Here is a 23,782-nt window from a genome sequence, read left to right as displayed (position 1 = left end):
GTTGATAACACCAAGGTCAAGGGGTAGTATCCCCATACCAGCCAGCCACCAAAATAAATGAATAATAAATAAAATGTAATCTGAACTCCTGAAGCTGGGTGATGGGTACTTGGCAATTTGTTTCACTACTCTGTTTAGTTTATTAAAGTTTGAAATTTCCCACAAAAACTTTTAAAAAATGTATCGGTAAGGGAGAACAACCCTCCAAAAACTATCCTGCTTATAATGGAAAATTTCCATCAACCCAGACAATAAAAATCTGTAGTCTTGCCTGAACTCGAAAAGCTTTTATTTCATGCTGAATTTTCCAGTGAGACAAACTGGAATCGTCACTCTGCTTCTGTATAAGTGCCCCTGAGAGATAAAGCGTTTCTCATACACATGAACACAGGACTAACATCTTTGCAATCCAGCTCTTTAAGACACATTTTACCACTTTTTTCAACAAAAGTTAATCCAATTAGAATGACCAAAAATGCCCACATATAAGGTAAAGTTTTCTCCCAAAAAACTATCTCTCAGAAAAGAAGGCATCACTTTATATTCAAATCCTTACAAAGTCTCTTTGTTTGAGGGAAACAAATGACTCCAAACAGACCTCATTGAAGCTAATTTTGGATGCTTATAAAGGTTCCCTAAACTCATTTTTTAAAAAAGGGGAGAGGGAGACAAAGAAATATAACAGATTTAATCATTACTCCTGAGGGTATGACCTCACAGTTCTAAGTGTTGGATATCATTTCTAACAAACCTTTTAAGGATCACTTTTTCATTTTGTTGTTTTTCTTATGATCACTTTATTTCTTTAAAAGATGACCAGTAAGGGGATCTTAACCCTTGACTTGGTGTTGTCAGCACCACGCTCTCCCAAGTGAGCTAACTGGCCATCCCTATATAGGGATCTGAACCCGTGGCCTTGGTGTTATCAGTACTACACTCTTCCAAGTGAGCCACAGGCTGGCCCTTCTTAAGATCACTTTTAAAAAACAATATGATTAAAGATACACTAGAAGAATACTCAAACTACTAACAGTGGTTATCCAGGTGGAGCAAAAGGACAAAACAGAACTGAGTTAGAAAACTACTTTTCACTAAATACCTTCTATTTTTGAAACATGGGAATATATCTACTCAAAAAGTAACCTAAAAAATAATTAAAGGTGGTCACATTGTGGCTATCCAAAAACACACTTTCAGGAAAAATGAAAAGCAGACTGCTTGAATGTGGTATAAAGGACTATTTGCAACTTGTAATAAAATTTCCAGAAAGAGCATCACACATGCATTCAAAAAGCGCTACATCTCATCAGCAAAATCTCAGCTGCAGGAAATTCTAAGGGCTGGTCAGTGAGCTCAGTTGGTTAGAGCATAGTGTTAAGGTCAAGGGTCAAGGGTTCAGATCCCCATACAGGCCAACAGCAAAAAACACCAGGGTCAAGGGTTCAGATCCCCATACAGCCAACAGCAAAAAAAAAAAAAAAAAAAGAAATTCTACAAGACAAATGACCTTGTTTTTTTGCTTGTTTAACAAATAAATTACAGCATTTTAAGGTGGGAGAGGGGGAGGTTGAGAAGGAAGGATCTACAGAGACTAAGACACAGGACATGACATATTTAGACTCTGCCACGTAATGGTTCTGAATTGGATCCTGTTTTAAACAAGCTAAAACAATCATAAAACAAACAGGGAAATCAATCACTGACTGGATAGTTGATGATATCAAGGAAAGAGTGTGTGTGTGCGTGTATATATGTGTGTGATATAAAATTGTGATTATGTTTTTTTGTTTTGGGGTTTTTTGAAAAAGATCCTGTATCTTTTAGAGAGACACACTGAAATATTTACAGATAAAATAACACGGTAGCTAGGATTTGCTTCAAAATAATTCATGGAGAGAAAAGGTATGTAGAGATAAAACGACACTTGCAGCGAGTTAATTGTTGAAGATGAGTGATGGGTATGTAGGTGTATTTCATAAGTCTTTTAAATTTTCCAAAATAAAAAGTTAAAAGAAGATAATAAAAGTTAAAATTCCAACTCAGGTGGAAGGGTAGATGATGTCCTCTGACTGCTGCCCAAACTTCCCTAGCATCCAGGAATATTTATTGAAAAATACCAACTTCTAGGCCTCTCCTGAGACCTCCTAAGTTAAATTCTCTCATTCAGGGGAGTTCAGGAAATCACATTAAATGACTCAAAAGTAACTCTAGAACGGGGAAGAAATGGCATTCGTGCAACAAGAGCAGGACCCTGCGAGACAAGACGGTGGCTGAAGGAAGAAAGAAGCAGTGACACTCCTTGAAAACAAAACTGTCATTGTTGATATAAGATCCAAATGCATGCACTGAGTAGCAGAATGAACATTGCTGAAGAGTTAATCAGGTGTCATAGAAAAAAGGTCTTATCTATAATTGCGACAACAAACTATACAGCTATAAAGTAGAAAGGAACGAGAAAAAAAAAAGTAACTAGTGACAACAAAGGCACACATCAAAGATGGGAAAAGGTTTAATAAAATTAATGAAATATATGAGTAGGAAAAATACGTCAGAGTAGGGAAAAAGCAATGTCAAATATGCACACAACTAGAAATACATAAACAGATTTATGATTATGTCATCTAAATCCTTGAAAGGTCAAGTTGGCCAAGAAAAGGGTTTTAGATTTTCTTTTTGGGAAAAATGGGTGACTGCCCAGACTCAAGACTGCCTTAGGTTCAAGCCCATTTGATAAAATTTAAAGTTACATTTACTGAGAGCCTATTACATACCAGGCACTGGGCAAAGTGTTTTCATACATTAATTCAGGATTTGGCAAACTGTGGCCCACAAGCCAAATCCAATATACTGCCTGTTGGCATAAAAGTTTCACTGGAACACAGTCAGGCCCATTCATATATATAATGTCTATTACTGCTTTCATGCAGAGTTGAACAGGTGCTGCAACAGAAGCTGTATAGCCTACAAAATCTAATTACTTACTATCTGGCCCTTTACAGAAAAAGTTAGCCAACTCCTGTGTTAGTTTTTCAAATGTTATCCAGTTAAAAAACTATCATTTTTCACACAGAGGAAGAAATTGGGGCTCAAAGAGGGCTCAAAGTAACTCTCACAAGTTCACAATTTAGGTGTCTGGGCCAGGATTTGAACCCAAATGGTCTGATCCCAATACTCATGTGCCTATCTACCATATTGTGCTGCCTTCTAATATACATTTAACAGAGACAACCTAAATGTCCAGTCTTACAAACAGGAGTTTGGGTATAACTTTGCAAAGGCCATGTATATAATGGAATTCTAGGCAGCCAAAGACGATGATCTATATTAGACACAAAACATAGCCACTATATCAAGTGGGAAAATTAGGTTACAAAACCCACTTTAGGGCCGGCCTGTGGCTCACTTGGGAGAGTGTGGTGCTGATAACACCAAGGCCACAGGTTCAGATCCCTATATAGGGAAGGTGGTTAGCTCACTTGGGAGAGCATGGTGCTGACAACACCAAGTCAAGGGTTAAGATCCCCTTACCAGTCATGTTTTAAAAAAACAAACAAACAAAAGCCCCTCACTTTATGTGGGATTTCCAGTTATATATAGCATGTGTGGTGTCCTTCCCACCCAAAAACTCTTCTAAATTACAGGAAATGGATTTGAAAAGGCATAAACCTACAAGGAGAAAGCATATAGAATAAACAGCAAAGCAAATTAGGTACAAATTGGATGCCAGAAAGCAAACAGATGAATGATATCAGCTAAGCAGATCATAGATGACCAAAACTTAAACCTGCAGTAAGAAAAATCCAGAAACAGACTGTGGGACTCCAGAAAAACTCAGGAATTAAAGGTACCAGGCCTCTCAAAATGAAGGTGAAGTTGGCAGTGAAGAGAATTAGTTGAAGTCTGTGACATTAAGAGTCCCAGGTCCCTGCTCCCACCCTGTGTAAATAGGTAAGCTCTTTCCCCACCCAGCAAAAGAAAAGGGCCCATGCTTGGAAAAGTTGACCCAAGGGGACTAATGAATAATCAGGGACAACAAACACAGTCAAGGGTGAGGTACCATCACATATTGGACAGTGAAAATCCAGGCACCTCCCTCAGCCTGACTCCCAGAACACTAGCAGCTAGGTGTATATGCCTCCTCCAGAGAGGAGATTTTTCCCAGGGAAAACTGAGCAGCCCCTGAGGATCAAGCTACAGATTCAGTTGGGGAATCCACAAAATTACCTGAAGACATCTCTCTATGCTGAAGCCAACCAATTGATAAACCTGTCCATGCATACACAACTTTCATTCAGATTTTTAGTGCTTCATCTTTTTTTTTTTTTTTTTTTTTTTTTTAAAAGATGACCGGTAAGGTGATCTTAACCCTTGACTTGGTGTTGTCAGCACCACGCTCAGCCAGTGAGCGAACCGGCCATCCGTATATGGGATCCAAACCCAGGGCCTTGGTGTTATCAGCACCGCACTCTACCGAGTGAGCCACGGGCCGGCCCTTTTTTTTTTTTTTTTTTTAATGTTTTTTTTTTTTTTTTTTTTTTGTCCTTTTTTGTGACCGTGCTCAGCCAGTGAGCGAACCAGCCATCCCTATGTAGGATCCGAACCTGCGGCGGGAGCGCCGCAGCGCTCCCAGCGCCGCAGCGCTCCCAGCGCCGCACTCTCCCGAGTGAGCCACCGGTCGGCCCTAGTGCTTCATCTTTAAATATGATTGGATAGCCAAGATCTGAGGAAAGCCCTACCATAAAAGATAGAAACCAAAATATTTAGGAAAAAGAAAAAAAAAAAAAAAAGAGAAAAAGAACTACAGAAAGCAGAATAAAACTTCAAAACAAACCTAAATTAATATTCTCAGAGAGACAAGAGAGGTATAGCAACCTCAAAACAGGAGGTTCTAAGAAAGGAATACTCGAAAAACCAAAAGTGCACTCTTAGAAATTTTGTCAAAATGAAAAAAGTATCCGTCATCATCATATATACTCTTTTTAATAATTTGTAAAGAAAGCAGAGATGAGAAGAAACAAACAAAAAAGGAACCCTAAGGAAACAACAGAACACAAGAACAGAAAACAGGGAAAAAAAAAAACCTTTAAAGAGCAAAATCAAGGGCCGGCCCTGTGGCTCACTCGGGAGAGTACGGCGCTGGTAGCACTGAGGCCGCAGGTAGGGATGATCAGTGCGCTCACTGGCTGAGCGTGGTGCGGACAACACCAAGCCAAGGGTTACGATCCCCTTACCGGTCCAAAAAAAGAGCAAATCAAGCAATTACAACCATGAAACAATGAAACAAGTACATAAGGCTATAAAAGAAAGAAACATTTAAAGAACAAGGAAATTTTTGGAAATTAAAAATTTTAGCAGACATAAAAAATTCAACAGAAATGTTAGAAGATAAAGTTGAAGAAATCTTCCAGAAAATTTTTTTAAAAGATATACTGAAGAGAAAAGAAAATTAGAATATCCGCCCAAGAGATCAAGCACAAAACTAAAAGACATTCCAGAAAAGAAGGAAACAAAGAAATTATCAAGAAAATTTCCCAGAACTTTTCTGGGCTAAGGATGCATTGAACAAATTCATCTCATTTTACTCCTTCCTGAAACTCCACTAAAGCTAGGGTAAAGAATCTAAAAAACAAAACAAAACAAACACACACAACCAAAACACAAGAACAGGAAGAGCAACAGGTTACAGGAAGAGCAACAGGTTACAGGAAGAGCAAGAGGTTACAGCAGTCACATTGTAGAAGCTGGAAAGCAGAAGGCCCAGCTATAATTAATTGGTAACTAATTGGCAGAACGTGAGAAAACTGACACTTAAGCCCCAGTTGCATTTGCAGTTCAGAACCCTCAGGGAGTTAAAGGAGAAGGTTAAAATAAGGAGGACTGGGTGAAAGCTGGTTAAGAATCAGATCCCTAAATTCCCTCCCCATGCTCACAAAAGACAAGTCGCTTGAAAAGAGTAAAACAGAGGGTCTCTAGAATAAGGCCCAGTCAAGCTCAATTGAGGGCATTGGTAGTGTGCAAAAAGGAGGATTCAGTGAATGCTGAGCTGAGACCTCCCACCCACTCCCAGACACCTTTGGTCCTAAGCAGGAGGCTAGAAAATACTTCTCTGGGGAATATGACCAGCCCTAGAGGAAAGGCCTAAAAACAGTAACATGGTGGGGGGAAGGGATACGCTCTTCAACAAATGACCCATCCAGATCATCCAAAAGTGAAGCTCAAAGTCTACATACTCATAGCTTCCAAATACTATTTTTTTTTTTTTTGGCTGCTGGCCTATACGAACCCTTGATGTTGGTGTTATCAACACCATGCTCTACCAAGTGAGCTAACCAGCCAGCCACCAAATAGTTTTTTAATCTTCCCACCCTTAATCATAAACAGAAAACCAAAGACTACCAGACATATGAAAAAAGCTGTAACATGGAAGAAAGAGATCAAAACAAACAGAAAGAACTAAAACAAACAAACGAACTACCATTAATTCCCTAAAAGAGATGACAGAAGATGAAACAAGAACAGGGATGTTATAAAACAAAAGAACTGTTAGATAATAAAAACATGACAGCAGAAAAGTAAAACAAAATAAACAGCAGGGTTGGAAGATAAAGATAAGGAAATCTCCTACAAAGTAAGCAATAAATTGGATAGAAAATAAGAGGAAGGTAATAAAATTACAGGACCAGCCCTGGAAATCCAATATCCAAATAATAGAAGCTACAGAAAGAGTGAAAAAAGAAAAATACGTGAAGCATCAGCAAAGTAATTCAAAGAAATTTCCCCACAATTAAAACACATGGGTTTCTAGACCGAAAGGTAATATCCAACACTCAGCAAAGTGGATAACAACATCATGAGATTTCAGATCCCTGAAATCAAAAGAGATCTTCAAGATTCCAAGGAAGGGGAAAAAAAAAAATGCAAACAATCTTATACCAAGGTTCAGAAATCATTACAGCTTCAGACATCTCAACAAAACCTGAAGTTAAAAGACAGATGGGCAATGCCTTCAAAATCCCACAGGAAAACAATTCCCAACCTGGGATTCCAAAACCAGCAGTAGGGTAAATGCTGGACATAACACTATTCCCCCCTCCCTGTGAATATCAGAGTTCTCCCTCCCTCCGAGAGACTACCCCAGCCAAGGTAGTTATCCAAGGAAAGGCATATCCCCTCTAAGACAAACAGAGTGGGAGGGAGCAGGGACCCTAAGTAAACAAACAAACACTCTGGCAGCAGGACAGTAGCAGTAGGTTTACATATCTACTCAGCCAGATCTCCCACATATTCTGAGTAATGTAAGCTGGGTGAGGGTCTGCATGTAGCCTGAAAATGATTTACACCCCTACTCTGATCTGTTCACTGTATAACTGTTGTATGTACCCCGTGGCAGTCCAGATTTTCAGACTGACTGGCCACTGTAAGTTTAATAAACCAATGTCTCTACCCACTGGGCCAGCGGGTGAGTTCTTTGCAATAGGCAAACACTACGTGAGTGCCCTCCTCTCAGATTTGGGGCTCCCACGTTACCCGAGCCAAACCTGTAATCAAGGTTGAAGGTAAAATAAAGGCAATCTCGGAAATACAAGCTTTCCAAAAACTAACTCCCAAGCACCCTTTCTCAAGAAGTTACTGGAAATAGTATTCCACCAAAATGTGAGAGTAACCCAAAAAAGAACACAGAATATAGCGGATAGAAGACACAATTAAGGAGAGACATAAAAGGAGATTCGAGAAAGCCAGCTGTCTGTCAGCTGGCCTAAGAGCAAGCAGTCCAGACCAGAGCAACACAACAGAGGGCTTTAGGAAGTACACCTCTAAGAAAAGAAAAGGGAACAGATTACTTATTTTGACAATATTAAGAAGAATTTTATGGCTCTGGCAATTTAAAGATGAATTAGTGACAGGTACAGAGAAAACTAAAGGTAAAAACAAGGTAATGATGAACTTCAAGGAAAGTAACATTTTATGAGAGGAAATGTAATCAGAGTATACTATGTGACTCAGCTATGAACAGGGTAATAATAAACCTGAATCAGATCCAACCCAAAAGGGTGTTAAAACGACATAGGGAGGCTGCAGAAAGGGGAAATCGATGTGTTTGTGGGTGTGGGTGCTACTGAAGGAGTGTGGAGAACCAAATTCTCCCGTTCCTGAGCAGGAAGTCCACAGATGTCTACAATGCAAAAGCCAATGAACAGTACAAAACTACTTAGAAATATGAGTAAGTACTAGAAAAAAGAGCTAAAAGAGATCAGAGGGGCTGCCTCTGAGGAGTAGTAGTAAAGGAGGGGCAGAGGAATGTTGCCCCCTCCCCTCCCCCAATTATAAACTAAGTTAAAAATCGCTAGTTTCCCTCCAATATCATTCTGCCCTTCTTCTATAGCAATAGAAGTTTATCTGGGTGTAAGTGTGCCCACGTGAAGGTTAATTTTGCAGGCTCCCTTGCAGCAAGGTGTTAGCCAGGTTTCTAGACTCGTCAATGGGTGTGAGCAGATACCATGTGCACAACTTCCGAGTCAAGCTCTTAAGAGGGAGGAGGAAATGTACTTTCCTCTTCTCTTCTCGCCTTCCTACTGGCTGGAATGCCAACGTGATGAACTGAGTCCTACACAGTAGCCATTTCAGACCAAAAGGTGGACACTGTGTTGAGGGGCAGCAGAGCATCAACACAAAAGGCACCAGGATCCTTGACACTGAGGTGCCATCATTCTTAAGCCCAATTCTATTTTGTTTAAACCACTATTACTTTGGCCTTTGTTACAGTAGCCAAACTCATATCCTAACAAACATATGAATCCTTAAAAAAAAAAAAAAAAAAAAGCACTGAACTGAGGTTTATTAATAACTCTGAAAGGTATGCTAGAAGAGAACCATTAATTAGTTTCCTGGAGTCCTGGTTAAGTTTAACAGGGCTTAGGATCAAACTAAAAAGAGCAAATACACTTAATCAAGAGAACTACAAACCCAGATGCCTGGCGTGAGCTTCTACTCACCTTTTGGATTTCTAAATCAGAATCAGAGTCATCTAAAAACTCTAGGGGTGGAGGGCATTTGTCGATGACTGTCCTTCGGTCACCAAGTGGCTCCTCGCTGGGTTTCTCTTGAGGATCTATAATCACTCTCCTGTTGCAGAAGCTGCTCCTCTCTAGCACAGTCTTTTCCTCCTCCACTCTGACCTCTGGGGCTGATTCTTTCTGAGGAGTGGTGACCATGACACTCCTGGCTGGTCCTTGTCCACGGGTAGGATGCTCTCCTGAGCTTGGTTTTGCCCCAGTGGCAGCCTCTCCCTTCCTTTTTGGCATCGATTTCCCCAGGATGCCCTGGATAGCCTTCAGGTAGATCATTGTGGAGCCTTGGTCTCGAAGTCTATCCCTCCTCCTTTTCTGGACCATGTTTGGTTCCTCTATCACATCGTTCTGACCTTCAGCTTCAGCTGCAAATTCAGAATTCGTGGAGTTACGAGAACTATCTTTGGAATCAACCTGGAAGAATAAACAGATTTTGAAATGGCTGTCCCAAAGGAAATTTCATACATGAAGCACTTGCAAATTATATATCAGTGATGGTTCTACCAATCAAAGGAAAAGTACTTGTGGCTAAGGCAAAGATTCTCTCCAGGTGGCAGTTTTCACCTCAACCCACTGAGAAGTGCCACTGTAAAAGGGACTAAATTGCTGCCATCTCTTATTATTCATCTTCTCATGCTCATCAGATGATATCCTCTTACTGTGTAGGAAGGAATGAGCCGGGATTAACTGTCTAATTATACTAGACTGCAAGCTCCTGGAAGGCAAGGACTACAACACACTTCAGAACACAGCTGGGCAAAGTAAAAACTCACAATTTTCCCACTGGAAGGATCCCTAGAAACCAGCTAGCCCAATCCCACATCTAAGAGTTAAGGAAATCTAAGGACCCAGAGAGGGGAAGGGCTGGTCCAAGAAACTCCAGTCTCCCAAATGAACTCCAATCTCCTGAGTCCTAAGTGAGTATTCTTCCCACCATACCCCAAGCTTCCCTAAAATACTCTGCAAACTCCTTCCCTCAAATCATAACCTTGGTGTTAGAAGGTGTCTCAATCTCCCAAAGACAGTACCAGGGTTAATCAAGAGACTCCTTGACCCCCGAACCTTCTCAGAGACAGATGTGCAGTCTCAGCCCCATTCTTTTCCCCTCTGCACTCACTCACTCCAGGAGTCCACAGGGGAAACACTAGACTATTTGTCTGCAATATTAAATTGCTATGAAACTCAGATCCAGCCTGGTGTAAGAACACTCCATAAATCTACCCAGAGAACCATTCCATCAGTGGCACACCAATCCTCCCCAGCTGTGACCTGGATTTGCCATTATCCCAAGGCATTCTGCAGCCCCTACAATTTGCACTTCTAATTCATTTATATTAAATTCTTCTCTCAAGTAAATATTCAGGGAAAGGAACTCTACACCCAGCTTCTTAATACTTTTCTCTACTGAGGAAAAGTGGAGCCTACTCCAAAGGATGTCCATAAACAGACATACACTATAATACACAATGCAGCTTTTAATAAGAATGAAGTTACTCTGATGTCCATGCTACAAAGTAAGAGTAAAAAACAAGTAGCAGACTAAAGCAAAAAAGGTTTTAAATGTATATATTTGCAAACAAAGTCTGGAAAGATAAACTATTTATAATGGATATCTTTGGGACATGAAGGGAAGAGGCTTAGGCTCTTATACTAAAAGCTTCTGTATTGTTTAAATTTTTTTCCCCCAAGCAATACATACTATCTTTGTTTTCGATCTGAACCCTTCACCTTGGTGTGAAAACAGCATTCTAATCAACTGAGCTATATCTTTGTCTTAAAAAAACATTAAACTTTTGTTAAACTATATAGATGTTAGTATAGGCATAATAATTTTTCCTGGATGTACACAAATTGTTGGCAGCTGCTAACTTTAGGGAGATGGATCCGAAAACAGGCTTGTTTTCACTTTTTTTTTTTTTTTTTTTTTAAAGATGACCGGTAGGGCGGCCCCGTGGCGCACTCGGGAAAGTGCGGTGCTTGGAAGCGCAGCAGCGCTCCTGCCGCGGGTTCGGATCCTATATAGGGATGGCCGCTGCGTTCACTGGCTGAGTGCAGTGCGGACGACACCAAGCCAAGGGTTGCGATCCCCTTACCGGTCACAAAAAAAGACAAAAAAAAAAAAAAAAAAAAAAGATGACCAGTAAGGGGAACCCAACCCTTGACTTGGTGTTGTCAGCACCACGCTCTCCCAAGTGAACTAACTGGCCATCCCTATATAGGGATCTGAACCCATGGTGTCGGTATCATCAGTACCGCACTCTCCCAAGTGAGCCACAGGCTGGCCCTAAGCTTGTTTTCATTTTGAAACTCTCTGAACTTGCTGCATTTTCTAACACGTATCTACAGGAATTATCTGAGAAAGGAGACTATGGGCCATTTTTGTTTTCTTTATACCTTTCCATATTTAAGAAATTCTCATAAATATTAACAAATAACCTTGATGACTCCCTGGGCCTGTCCTTTAGGACACAGCCCTAACTTCCCAGCCCACTTCTGGACTGTCAGCAGCCACGTGCCAATGCTGGCCCATCACACTGTCCTTGGCACATCTTTTTTCCTCTGTTTGCGATACCCTTCCCTTGGTCCCACTTTATGTTCAACTCCTATTCATCCTTTGTGGCCCCATCTCCCTTCTTTGGCTGCTTCTCCACCTCTGCCAGCTGTAAGATAACACAGGAAGGTGAGGTCAACAGCAAACTGAAGAGTACCTGCACCTTCTGAAGCGCAATTGCACCCACCTCAAACCAACTGATGCCATTTGGGAGTAGAGATCCAGAGTTATATATTCTGGTTTTTTCAAATAAAACCAGAAATCTTGAATTTAATGCATTTTTCATCCATTCAGGAAGTATTTATCGAGCACTCACTATATGCCAGCAAGCACTGTTCTGGATCTGGGGGTTTAGCATTCAATGAAACATACAAAAATGCCTGCTGCCTGGAGCTTATATTCTAGTTGGTGAGAGGAGGGAGAACCAGAGGAAAGGCAAGACAGACAAGTGAAACATATACATGTTAGAGAGTGATAAGTGCCAAGAAGAAAATAAAACAAGAGAAGGGGACAGAAAGTAGGGAGGGAGGTCGCCCAAGACTTGAGTTGAAGGTAGAGGTTTGGGCTGGAATCATGTTTTTAATGTGAATTTTCCGAAATTTTAAATACTGTAAGGACCTAGCGGGCTACATTCAGTGTATGGACCAGCAGTTTGCCAGCCCTGGTTGTGAAAACCAGGACTGTCATTGGAGGAGGAAAAAAGGCTAGGAATATAATAATACTTTATATTTTCATAAGGATTTACAATTACAGAGTTGTCACAGCTATCATCCCTCTTACAGAAAGGGAAACTGCCACATAGCTGGTAAGTGGCAGAACCAGATTCAAACTCCTCAACATCCTCGAAACCAAGGGAGAGAGTAGGGAAAACATGAAAGTGAGAAACACTATCAAATGCTACAGGAGGTCAAAGACCATGAGGACTTAAGTGGATCAAGGTCACTGAGGAAGAATTTCAACAGCTGATAGGAGGCTGTAAAGGTAAGAATTAGGCAGAACGTGGGCAAAAGTTCAAAAGAGACAAACCACCTGGCTTCAAAAAGGAGATTTCAATTTTCCCAGCAGCACTGCTTGGTGAATTGCACGTCTCTGAAGGCAGGAGAGAAAGATGAAGTGGAGATATCGCTCCAGCCCTCATCACCACTAACCTGAACAACTTCAACAGTTCCTAACCAGCTCCCTGCCTCCTCCCTCCTATCCTTTCTTCAGTAAGCCAGATGGATCTCTAAAGCGTAAATCCCACAATGTCACACCTCTGTTTAAAACCCTACAATGGCTCTGTATTTGCCTATAGAATAAATCCCAAGCTCCTGAGCACATCAGAAGCCCTTCACAGGCTGGCCCCCACCCTTCCTGTCCAGCATCATCTCCCACCTTTCTCCAATCACCCAAGTATCTAGGGAATGAAGAAAGGTGCTGGAGAAGAGGGACAGGAAGGCCCACAGGAACCAGTTAGTGACCCAGGTACCCCAGACAGCCAGCATTTCCTGACACTTTTTGGGCCCACATTGTTCCCTCTGCCTGAAATGTCCTTTCCTCATTTTTGTCCATTAGGAGAACTCGGATGTCACCTCTTTTGTGAGGACTTTCCCAGTGGTTAGTGGCTCACTCCTCCCACCCTCAGGTATGTCAAACATCCCTGTTGCAATCCTCTGATCACTGCCCTGTAATGAATGATTTTTTAGTCTGTCAACCATGGCCTTGCTCTCATTTGCACCTCCAGCCCCTAGCACAGTATTGCACTCAAGCACTGTGAGGATGCAGGAAAGGAAGTATGTGAAAGCTCTATCATTAGAGAGGCAAGATATATAATGGTTTTCTTTGTCTGGGCTTCTCATCCTGCAGAGCTCCTGAGGAAAGGGCTTTGCCGCCTCCATCCCTGGCATCTAACGCTGGGCTAGGACAGAGCAGGTGCTCACAGAGGGCAACAGTGCAAAGAACACTGGCTTTGAAGTCAGACTGGTCTGGAATTGCCCCACAGCTCTGCTGCTTACCAGCTATATCAAATTATTGACCTTTCTAAGTCCCATTTTTCCAGTACCTACACATACTACATATACACATAGTAGGTGCTCAAATATTTGTTCATCAACATGAAAATATTTAACTGGTATGTAAAGATAATTCTACCTACTTCAGGAGGCTCTTAGGAGGATTATGTGACAGGCTATAGGTCAAACATTGAGAATCACAGTTGACCAAGGCCTATCACATCAAAAATGCTCAAATTTTCCCTATTTTTCCCTCCCTAAATTGAATGTAGAAATTTAGATATGTCATAGTAAAGTCGAAATATAGAATACATGAAGGTGCTCATAATACACAGTTAACCTCCACAATAAAGAGTAAGATCATTAGCTAACACTAGAATTTGAGAAAACCTCTCAAACGATTGTTCTGGATATAATGAGGGAACAATGTGAGGTCGGCCAACAGGAAAATCTATGTGGGATTCTCTAGTGATTCTAAAATGCCCAGTCTTGGGCCGGCCCGTGGCTCACTCGGTAGAGTGCGGTGCTGATAACACCAAGGCCGCAGGTTCGGATCCTATATAGGGATGGCCGGTTTGCTCACTGGCTGAGCGTGGTGCTGACAACACCAAGCCAAGGGTTGAGATCCCCTTACCGGTCATCTTTTTAAAAAAAATAAAATAAAATAAAATAAAATGCCCAGTCTAACATCTTCCCTGAATATTCTGTGACCTGGCACAGAGAGCTCTGTGTTGTAGGCTGGGGGGCAGGGGGCCACAAAGCCAAGTATATACCCCTCAAGGTTTACAGAGCATACACAAGAGAGCAGACGGTGGGCAGTAGAGTGATGAGGGGACCTTAAAAGGACCTGGGGGAAGAACATACCATTTTTGCAAGTACTTCTCAGCTGTGCTTACTGATAGGACTTAGGACTTGGACAAACAAGTCTGCACATGACTACAAAGCAAGGGAGGAAGAGGTGCCGACTGAGGAGAAAGGTAAGAGAGGCATTTTGTGAATTCACAAAGATGAGTAAAGTAGTGTAGCTTGTTTTCAAACTGACACACCCACACTCTCAGGAAGACCTTAGCTGTGCTAGAGATGGACAATTAGGATTGAAAATATCAATATCCTCACTCAACGTGAGTGGTATCTCTACAATGCAAACCTGCCTTTCCTCTGTACAGAACTGTCTATAAACTCTCCAATGGCTTAGAATACAGTCCAAATTCTTTTAGAATAAAACCCATTGCCCTTAGAATAAAATCCAGATTCCCTTGGCTATTAAAATCTTGCTGCAGTCTGCCCTCTAGCTAGCTCTCCAGTATGCATTCTGGGCTCTCTGCTCCACTATACTACATGTGGAGTAGTCACGTGACTACCTCTCCAGCCCTCCCAAACTGTGGGAAGCTGGCTCATCACTCCAAGGTCCAACAGAGTGCTTCTTACACAATAGCCCTCCAAATACTTAGCGAAACCATTATACTGGGTTTCTGGTAAAACAAGGCCCCTTTCGCCTCAATGAGACAAAGGTGGGTCTGTCCTAGGATTAGACCCCCAGACTAGAGGACACACCCTTAAGTCTTAATTATATGTCTGCAGGACAGACTAAGCCAGTTTGCAGCATACCTGAAAGATTAAGAAAAATAAATTTCATGCCCCATCTGATACCAGGCTTCACTATGTGATTGTCAGGGAAGCTAAATTTAATCAACTGATATTATTTTACGCTGTTCCCAAGTCCACTGAAATTGTATCAAGAAGGATGAATGAAAAGATTGTATTAGCAGAGCCCATATCTACCTGATTTGTGTTTGAGTCATATTCAGTATTCTTACACCAAAGACAGCTTTTCAACTCACCATTATTTGTGAATTTTTTTTAAAAATCCAATAGAATTGACTGTGAGGTCCACACTGAAAAAACCTGGGACATTTAGCCTAAAGGTTCCCCAGGATAAACAGCTAAATACAGCCTCATTTCTCAGCTCCACATAAGAAACCACTTGGGAAAGTCTTAAAAAACAAACCCACTTTCTTTAGGGCCTGTTATTATCACTTTTGTAAAATAACTCTAGGGGCAGCCCATCTCACACCAAATAAGACTCCTTCTCCACTCCTCCACGTGGAATTCCTCCTCACTTTTTAAGGCCCAGAGCCCCAAAACTTAGAATGCAAACTCTAAGAGGGCAGTGACCTTTGTTTTGTTATTGGAGAATCCCAAGTACCTGGAACACAGCCCAGCACAAACTAGGCCCTCAATAAATATTTGTTCAAGTCTAATTGAATGAGTAGACAAAATGTACCTTCTCTGTGAAGCACTCTTCAGTCTGCCTCAAGTATTCATGAAACCCTCTTACATGGTTCCACTGGGGAACTAAGCGTTTAAGTCCAAAAATAGGACAAACCTGCACCACCAAGCAAAACTCCAGCGTGCCAGAATCCATGCCTCTGGGTAAAAGCCACATTAAGAACCAAATTCCTTGGTTCCGTGATTCAGAGTGGTTCAAAGTACAAGAGCACAATTCCTTAAACTGACAACTAAAATAAATACATCTGTGTCTCTTGAGTATACAATCCACCTTCTACTGCAGTGATTCTCCAACCTAGCTGCACATTAACAATTACCACCTGGGAAGCATTTAAAAACCTGGAAGCCCACAACACACCCAAATCAATTAAATCAGTTTCTCTGGGGTGGGAGGCAGGCATAAGTATTTCAAAGCTTTCCAAGTAGCTCCAAAACGCTGCTAAGTTTGAAAACTACCTCTCTACTGAACTTGAGGCCACCCCTGGTGGACTGCTTGGTCTTCTGAGTTTGGGTGGAGTGGATTTCTGGGAAGACTTCAGAGAGCTTCAAGGACTTGATCTTTCTTAATCTCCTTCTACCAAAATTCCCATCCTCAGCCTTTCAAGACACATGGAAGGGGCTTCACCGATTGCAAGGCGTTGAAGCCACCTACCTTAAGGCTGCAGGCTTCCTCCTCCATAGAAGCCATTTCTTCTAGAGAGGGGTTGGCAGGGCGAAGAGGGGATCCCTCCAACAAAAGGAACTCGCGAGTGCTCCGAATCAGGCAGCCTTTGGAGGCGTCCCCGCCCACACCTGAGCCCGAGGAATGCGAGGAGGAATTTCTGCGGCTGGATGAGCCCCAGGATAACCTTGGCGTGTGGGCCACATGGTGGTCCTCTTGGGCTTTCAGGCGCTTGGGGCTGCTAGCTCCTCCAGAACGCGACGCAGAGCTAGGAGCTGGCCGGCTGGAGGGGGCCACATCACTGGGCTCCCGGAAGCAGCTGCGCTTGCTGGGACCCCCTTCCGAAGTGCTGCTCCAGTGGTACTTGACCTTGCGCCGCTCCGACGCCATGGGCACCTGCAAGGCAAAGCGGGCCTCGATTCCAACACCACCCTTCCTGGCTGCCCCACTTCAGACTCCCGCCACCCCGCGGCCCCGGGGAAGGGCAAGCCAGAAGGTCAGAGCCAGGGGCTGGTCTCACTGACCTTTCCCTCTGCCTTCCACTGCCCATCACAGTTTTCAAGGTTTCAGAGATGCCAAAGTGCCTCGACTGTTTGCAATTCCAGAGCGCTTCGGGTAAGTCAAAACGATCCGAGATCTACTAACAGCTTCGGTTTGGTTTCCAAGCCCACAACGTGCTTCCGAGGTCACCAAGCGCTTCGGTTTGCACTGCGCGACTTCGGAAACGCCAATGCGCTTCCGGGACTACAAAGCACTTCGATTTAGTTTGCAATAATACAAAGCGCCTCAGAGCTGTCAAAGCGCTTCGAAAGACCACCAGGCGCTGGAAGGTCCACGCATGGCGGCTGTATCCACAGCCCCAACGCCGGGAGCGCGGCCGAGAGGACCTGGCCGCCGAGAGCGGGCCGGAAGGCAGGGCCGGACCCGGCGCGGCAGCCCGCCCCACTCCCGCGACACCGCCGACCAGCCCGGGGCCGAAAGGCGCCCGAGTCGCCCCTCGGGAGCCGGCGGCACCCGGGTCCGTCGCCTCAGGACAGCCCCACGGCCTGCCTGGCCGCCCCTTCCGGCCCTGCCGCAGCGGCCCAGAAGCCGGCCTCGCTGTCCCCACAGCCCCGCCGTCCCGCCCGGCAGCCCTCTCCGCCCGCCCCAGTCCTGCGGCGCGGCCCGACCTCCGCCTGAGGTAACACCACTCCGGCCTCCGCGGCGCCCGCCCCCCGGAAGGAGCCCTGCGGCCCGCAGCCCGGCGAGCGGCGGGGCGGGGCCTGCGCCAAGCGAGGGCACCCATTGCTCGAATAGGGAGGGGGCGGGATTCCGAGCAAGACGGAGATCGCGTTTTGGTCAGGAGGCTTGGAGGCGGGACCCAACGCCTTTACGAAGCTCGTCCATTGGCTGGAAGCCAGGCGGGGCGGAGCCACCACGTGGGCAGGAAGAGCGCGAAACTGAGGAGGCCGCGATTCTCAGGCCACTACGAACGCTACTCCCCGGCGCTCAGCGCTGCCCCTGTTTGCCAGACGCTTTCACATCCGTATTCACTCATCAAACCACACCTAACCCTGTGCTGAGCATTATCGCCCCGTTTTACAGAACAGGAAACTGGCTCCGACCAAGTTGCATACTCAGAAAGTGACAGAATTAGGTAGAAGCCACACAAAAAAAGACTGCACAAAAATAATAGACTATCCGCCTAGCAAAAAAATATCAAAGACAAGGTACAAATTTAGAAAAACATTTGCAACACATGACAAAGGGCTATGTCCTATGTAAAAATTCTCCCAAATTAATAAGGTAATTCAGTATTAAAATTCGCAAAGGAAATGAACCAATGCACAGAAACACATTACGAAAGGCTCTTAAGCATATGAAAAGAAGGCTCCACTTAAGTCTTAATTTTCTTTATCACTGCCCAAACCTAAGAACTCAGTCATTTAAAATGCACAAATAGGGTTGGCCGGTTAGCTGGCAAAAGGGAGAGCGCGGTGCTGGTAACATCAAGGTCGTGGGTTCGGATCCCCTTACTGGCCAGCTGCCAAAAAAAAAAGAACTTCCCACCCACTAGATTGGCAGTGATGAAAAAGCATACAGTGATAATATACTTTGTAGCCGAGGCTGTGGAGAAATACACTCCCATAGATCACTGGTGGACGTGTAAATTGGTGCAGTCATCGTTTGTAGTAGCAAGAGTGAAAACAACCTCACTACCCATCAGTAGGAGCTGGTTATATACGTTGTGGAATATCAGGCAGAAAGAATGAAGTGATCTAAAAGTATTGTTGAGGAAAGATGGACAAGAAAGACATGAAAAAACATGAAAAAGAAGATCTAGAAGAGCATAAATGAAATACCCTATGTGTAGCAAAAAAAAAAATGAGAGAGGACTGAGGCTCCAATGTGGCTTTCTTTTTTTAAATGCCTGAGGATAAGCACTTTGTGTGTTTCCAACAGCTTTACTGAGATATAATTTACATACCATAAAGCTCACCCATTTAAAGTATATAATTCAATGGCTTTTAGTATATTTACAGAATTGTACAACCATGCCATAACCTAATTTTAGAACATTTTCATCACTCCAGCAAAGAACTCTTGTGCCTATTCCCCATCCTAAATGCCCACGTGCACAATCCTGGGCAACCACTAATCTAGTTTCTGTCTTCATAGATTTGCCTATTCTGGCAAATAAAGATGGAATCATACAGTATGACTAGGAATGCAATTGTTGGGTCACATGTTAACTCTTTAACATTTTGAGGAATTTCCAGACTGTTTTCCAAAGCAGCTCACCATTTTTACACTTCCACCAGCAGTGTATGAGGGCTCCAATTTCTCCACATACTGGTCAACACTTGTCTTTTTTATTATAGCTGCCACAGTGAGTATGAAGTGGTACCTCACTGAGTTGTTTTTGTTTTTTGGGTTTTTTTGGCGGCTGGACAGTCCAGGGATCCAAACTCATGACTGTAGTGTTATTAAGGCTGTGCTCTAATCAACTGAGCTAACCAGCCAGCCCTCACTTAGGTTTTGATTTGCATTTCCCTGATGACTAATGAACACAAGATTTTTTAAAAAATTTTTATCATCTCTGGAAGGATATCCTAACTTATTAACATTAGTTGCCGCTGGGAAGAAGAAATTGGAAACTAAGATCCCAGTGGGGTGTATAATCAGTTATTTTTCAATAGAAGAAAAAAAGACAATGTTGTACCTAAAATCAATATAAATGTCATAATATTCATTTATTAAAGTTTATTCACTTAGTCCAAAAAAAAAAAAAAAATCCCAGTAGGAAAAAAGCTTCCTTTTCACCATGTAACCCTTTGTGCTGTTTGGATTTTTTATCATGTGCATCTATTAAAAAAAAATTCAAGCTTTCCCTCTTGGGATGCATGGGAAGACATGGTGCCCATGAATCCCTGCAATTCATATACAGAACTGTGTATTATGTATTTACACTTCACTGAGCGGAGAAGGTCCATAGCTTTCATCAGATTCTCAAAGGGGTTCACTCACTTCTCCAAAAATACAGAAAGCCCTAGTCTGGAACTGCATGTCTGAATAACCAGTCCCCTAACTGGTGTTTGCCCCCCATTGCTCAAACAGCCCTGGAAACACTCTTCTCATAATTATAAGGTGCTCACCACATGCCAGGTCCTGTTTGGGACACATGACACATTCTCTTTGGATCTTCACAGCACCAAGGGTGTCTGCACAGATCACTGTCCACCTGGACTGGGGCCCAACTGGTCTATGTTACACATCAAGCCAAAGCTGTCCTTGCTGGGGGGCTGTTCAATGCTTTCACCAGGCAGGACCCACTCCTTACCCTGAAAACAACCTTAGGAGAGGGGTACTTTATATTTTCCCCATCACACAGGTGAGAAAACAAAGGCTCAGAGAAACTCCCTAACTGGGTCTAAGATCACACAGCTATTAAAAGCCATCATTCAGAGCCGGGGCCCTAATTTTTAGCCACCCCACAATTTCCCTCTCATAGATGCAGAGTACCATCTCTAACCAAATTCATCTGGACACAAAACTAACTACAAGGTATCTGTTGACTTTACAAACATGTTTTTATTTTACAAAAGATAAAGAAAAAAATCACAAAAGTGAAACTTTTTAAAATAGGGCCTTTCTCTCAATGAATTTAAAATAGCATTAGTTTCACATAAAGATTTGCAACATGACTTATCAGAAATATACCCACTGCATGAACGTTAGGTACATGACAGAAATACACGTTTAATACATTTTTATTTATTTTATAAAACAGGACAAGGCATTTTCCAAGTACTTCTGTAGCCAGTCTCAACTGTTCCTCCCAACAGCCCAGGGAGCGAGAACAAGCAGGTGTTATCTTACTTACAAGGAAACTGAGGTCCCAGAAATTAAATGAGTGACTTATTTAGCAGCAGAATCAGACATGAAATGAGTTCTCCTGATTCTTCATCCAGCCATAAATAAGACATTCTCAAAATGAAAGCTCCATTCAAAATATTAGCACTAGTGGGATGGGAGGATAAAGGTGCTGAGCAGGAACTTAAATAAATAAATATCTGCAGGTTGCAAGATTTCCCATAGAGGAAGTGGAAAGTCTTCAGAGCCCTTTGTCAGGTGTCTGGCATTTGTAAAACCTGAGACCTTGAGAGGTAAGTCAAGAACTGCATCGGGACACAGTTGAAAATCTTTCAGAGCATGGGAGTTTACAGGCACCTGTTGACAAATATGACCCAGATGTCTTAACTTTGGAAAATGCCATTGGTGTTGCATAATGCTCCGTCAGTTGTCGAGGGGCAAGAACTGCTGAGGCAACAGCATCTGCTGGGGTAGTTATCATCACGTGCTCCCTGGAACCACAAAATCACCCACATCCTGGGCCCATGTAGCATGGTTTCCGCTTCAGTCTCTGATACCCTGCTCTGACTAATAAATACCAGAAATGAAGAGGACTTCATGGATTTTTTTTTGTCTCTAAAAGCTGAGGTCTCCTCTCCCCCAACTCATTCTGGTGAAATGGGAAGTTTTTCTCCCTTTCAGGAAAGCTGATGTTTGGTTTGTGTATTGCATAGCAGATCTTGGATTCTGCCTCAGACCTTTTTCTTGAGTTGACAATCGTCTTTCCAATTAAGAACAAGGATCCTCATCTGTGCTCCAGTCCTCACGGGCCAAAAAGCTCAATGCTGTCCAGTTTCTCCTCTTTGTAGAGCAGAATATTCTCCATCAGTTTCCTTTTGGCCTCGTTGATCTCAATTTTCCATGAAGTCTCTGTAGCTGATGTTCAACGGAAAGTAAAAGAGAACAACTTGAACAGAAGTTACTATTATTATTCTTCATAGAAAGTCAGACTTAAATCAGCTTTCTGAGTCCAGCCCTAAATGTAATGAGCTTTTTTTTTTTTTTTTTTTTTTTTTAAGAGACCAGTAAGAGGATCTTAACCCTTGACTTGGTGTTGTCAGCACCACACTCTCCCATGAGAGCTAACTGGCCGGGATCTGAACCCATGGCCTTGGTGTTATCAGCACCATGCTCTCCCGGCCGGCCCTGTAATGAGCATTTTCATCGCTTCTGCCTTTGCAGGGAAGCCTCGAAACCTGTCCTCAGGGGGGTTGGGGGGTTTCCATGCTTCTCCCCTTAGTGTGGGGGGCATTCCTTCTTCCTCCCTTCTCCCCATGGGACGGGGAGCAATAACAGTACTTAGGGCCTGAGACTTTCGTGCAACCACTTTAGTAGGGGAGGGGGGCATTGCATTGAAAAGCCCTTCCTAATTTTTTTTTTTTTTTTTTGTCTTTTTTGTGACCGGCCACACCGCGCTCAGCCAGTGAGCGCACCGGCCATCCCTATATAGGATCCGAACCTGCTGCGGGAGCGCTGCCGCGCTCCCAGCGCCACACTCTCCCGAATGCGCCACGGGGTCAGCCCCCTAATTTTTATTTCAAAAGGAAAGCCTGGTATATTTGGACCTGAGTGGTGGAGATGGAAGGTATCTCCAGAAGCAGCTGGTGAGAATGGGACTTGTGTTGTGAACTAAGGATGGGGAGACAGGCAGAGACAGACCACACAGGGCATTGCTGGTCCTGAGAAGAGTTCTGACTTGGTCCCTAAGTGCGATGGGGACTTTAAACAAGCACTGTTGTTAAAAACCACTATGATGGCACCTGGAGAAAGACCTGGTGAGGGAGGGGCCAGAGTAAATGCAGGAGGACACAGTGAGGCTCTGTAGTCATCCGAGCAAGAGAACAGTATCTTAGACAAGGGAGGCAATGCAGAGAAGTAGCTGGAGGCGAGAGAGATTTAGGAAGCAAATGGATAGGACTGGGTGACTGATGACACAGGGAGCAGGGAGGACAGGGAGGTGTCAAGGATGACTTCCAGGCTCCTCTTTGCACAATTGGCTGGTTGGTGAATGGCTGAATAACCAAATGAAGGAGGGAATGAGGGTGACAGAAAGAATAAACGGTGGGCTGAAGTTAGGGATACACAAATCAATATGTATAAGCACTCCCACCTCCACGCACTTACCATCCTGGGGAGGCTCCAGGCAGGCACAGGCCTCAGAGGAGGAGTCAGCCTCCATTTCCCCAGTGGCCTGCAGCCTGCTTTCTCCATTCTCAGTGGGAAGAGGTGAGGCAGCTGTCCCCGCCCTCATGGAGGAGGAGTTGTCAAGGCTGGAATTGTCAACGTCATCTGTTTCCTCTGGGCTGTTGGAGGAAGAGCCGGGGCCCTCAGAAAGCCCACCCCAAGGGAGTGGTGTCTCCTGACTTTGGAGCCTCTCTTCCACGGCAGACACAGAGCCACATACCTTGGGGAGGAGAGATACAAGAGAGTTCATCAAGGACTCTTTCTGAAATCAAAAACCTAACACCTGGTCTCCCAAGCCTCAGGAAAGAGAGAGACACTGAAGAATCAAATGGCTGTTGCTTTGTCTGGAAAAACTGTATCTTTCCTTTGAAAGGATCTGAACTTGTCCCCCACCTACCCGGGCCATAGGTGAGAGCACATGACCCAAGATGAGCCAATCATAGTACACCATTCCTCTGACCATAATGATTGGTCCAGGTTTAAGCACATGACCCAAACAGGCCAATCAAAATCCTTCCCTGGGATTTTTCCACCTAGAACTTGCTAAGGAAAGACACCCCTTTCCTTTCCAGGGGCAGAACCAGACTCTCTACCACATACAGAAAACCCATTTACAGTAAGGGAAAATGAAGCCTCAATAAAGCGT

At 43.5% G+C, this 23,782-nt stretch overlaps 2 protein-coding genes across 3 annotated transcripts in view; both read right to left on the bottom strand.

Moving 5' to 3' along the window:
- TATDN2 (TatD DNase domain containing 2) overlaps positions 1–17,603 on the bottom strand; it is a 28,659-nt gene extending 11,056 nt beyond the window's left edge. For both annotated transcript variants that reach the window (XR_010024879.1, XM_063114260.1), the window contains exons 1-3: positions 17,085–17,603; positions 16,552–16,956; positions 8,994–9,482 (exon numbers count right to left, since the gene is read on the bottom strand). Coding sequence is in view for 1 of the 2 variants with exons in the window: in XM_063114260.1 (XP_062970330.1) it covers positions 8,994–9,482; positions 16,552–16,950 (888 nt within the window). In the remaining variant the exon portion in view is untranslated. The remainder of the gene's footprint in view (positions 1–8,993; positions 9,483–16,551; positions 16,957–17,084) is intronic.
- A 3,087-nt stretch (positions 17,604–20,690) lies between these two features.
- The window catches only part of IRAK2 (interleukin 1 receptor associated kinase 2), a 66,314-nt gene continuing 63,222 nt past the window's right edge, over positions 20,691–23,782 (bottom strand). Inside the window, exons 12-13 of the mRNA XM_063114592.1 lie at positions 23,077–23,356; positions 20,691–21,828 (exon numbers count right to left, since the gene is read on the bottom strand). Coding sequence (XP_062970662.1) covers positions 21,716–21,828; positions 23,077–23,356 — 393 coding nt within the window. The 3' untranslated portion in view covers positions 20,691–21,715. The remainder of the gene's footprint in view (positions 21,829–23,076; positions 23,357–23,782) is intronic.

The sequence above is a fragment of the Cynocephalus volans genome, chromosome 11 (assembly GCF_027409185.1).
Source record: "Cynocephalus volans isolate mCynVol1 chromosome 11, mCynVol1.pri, whole genome shotgun sequence".
Lineage (NCBI taxonomy): Eukaryota > Metazoa > Chordata > Mammalia > Dermoptera > Cynocephalidae > Cynocephalus > Cynocephalus volans.
The sequence above is the reverse complement of the archived record's forward strand: the minus strand, read 5'-3'. Positions and strand labels throughout refer to the sequence as shown.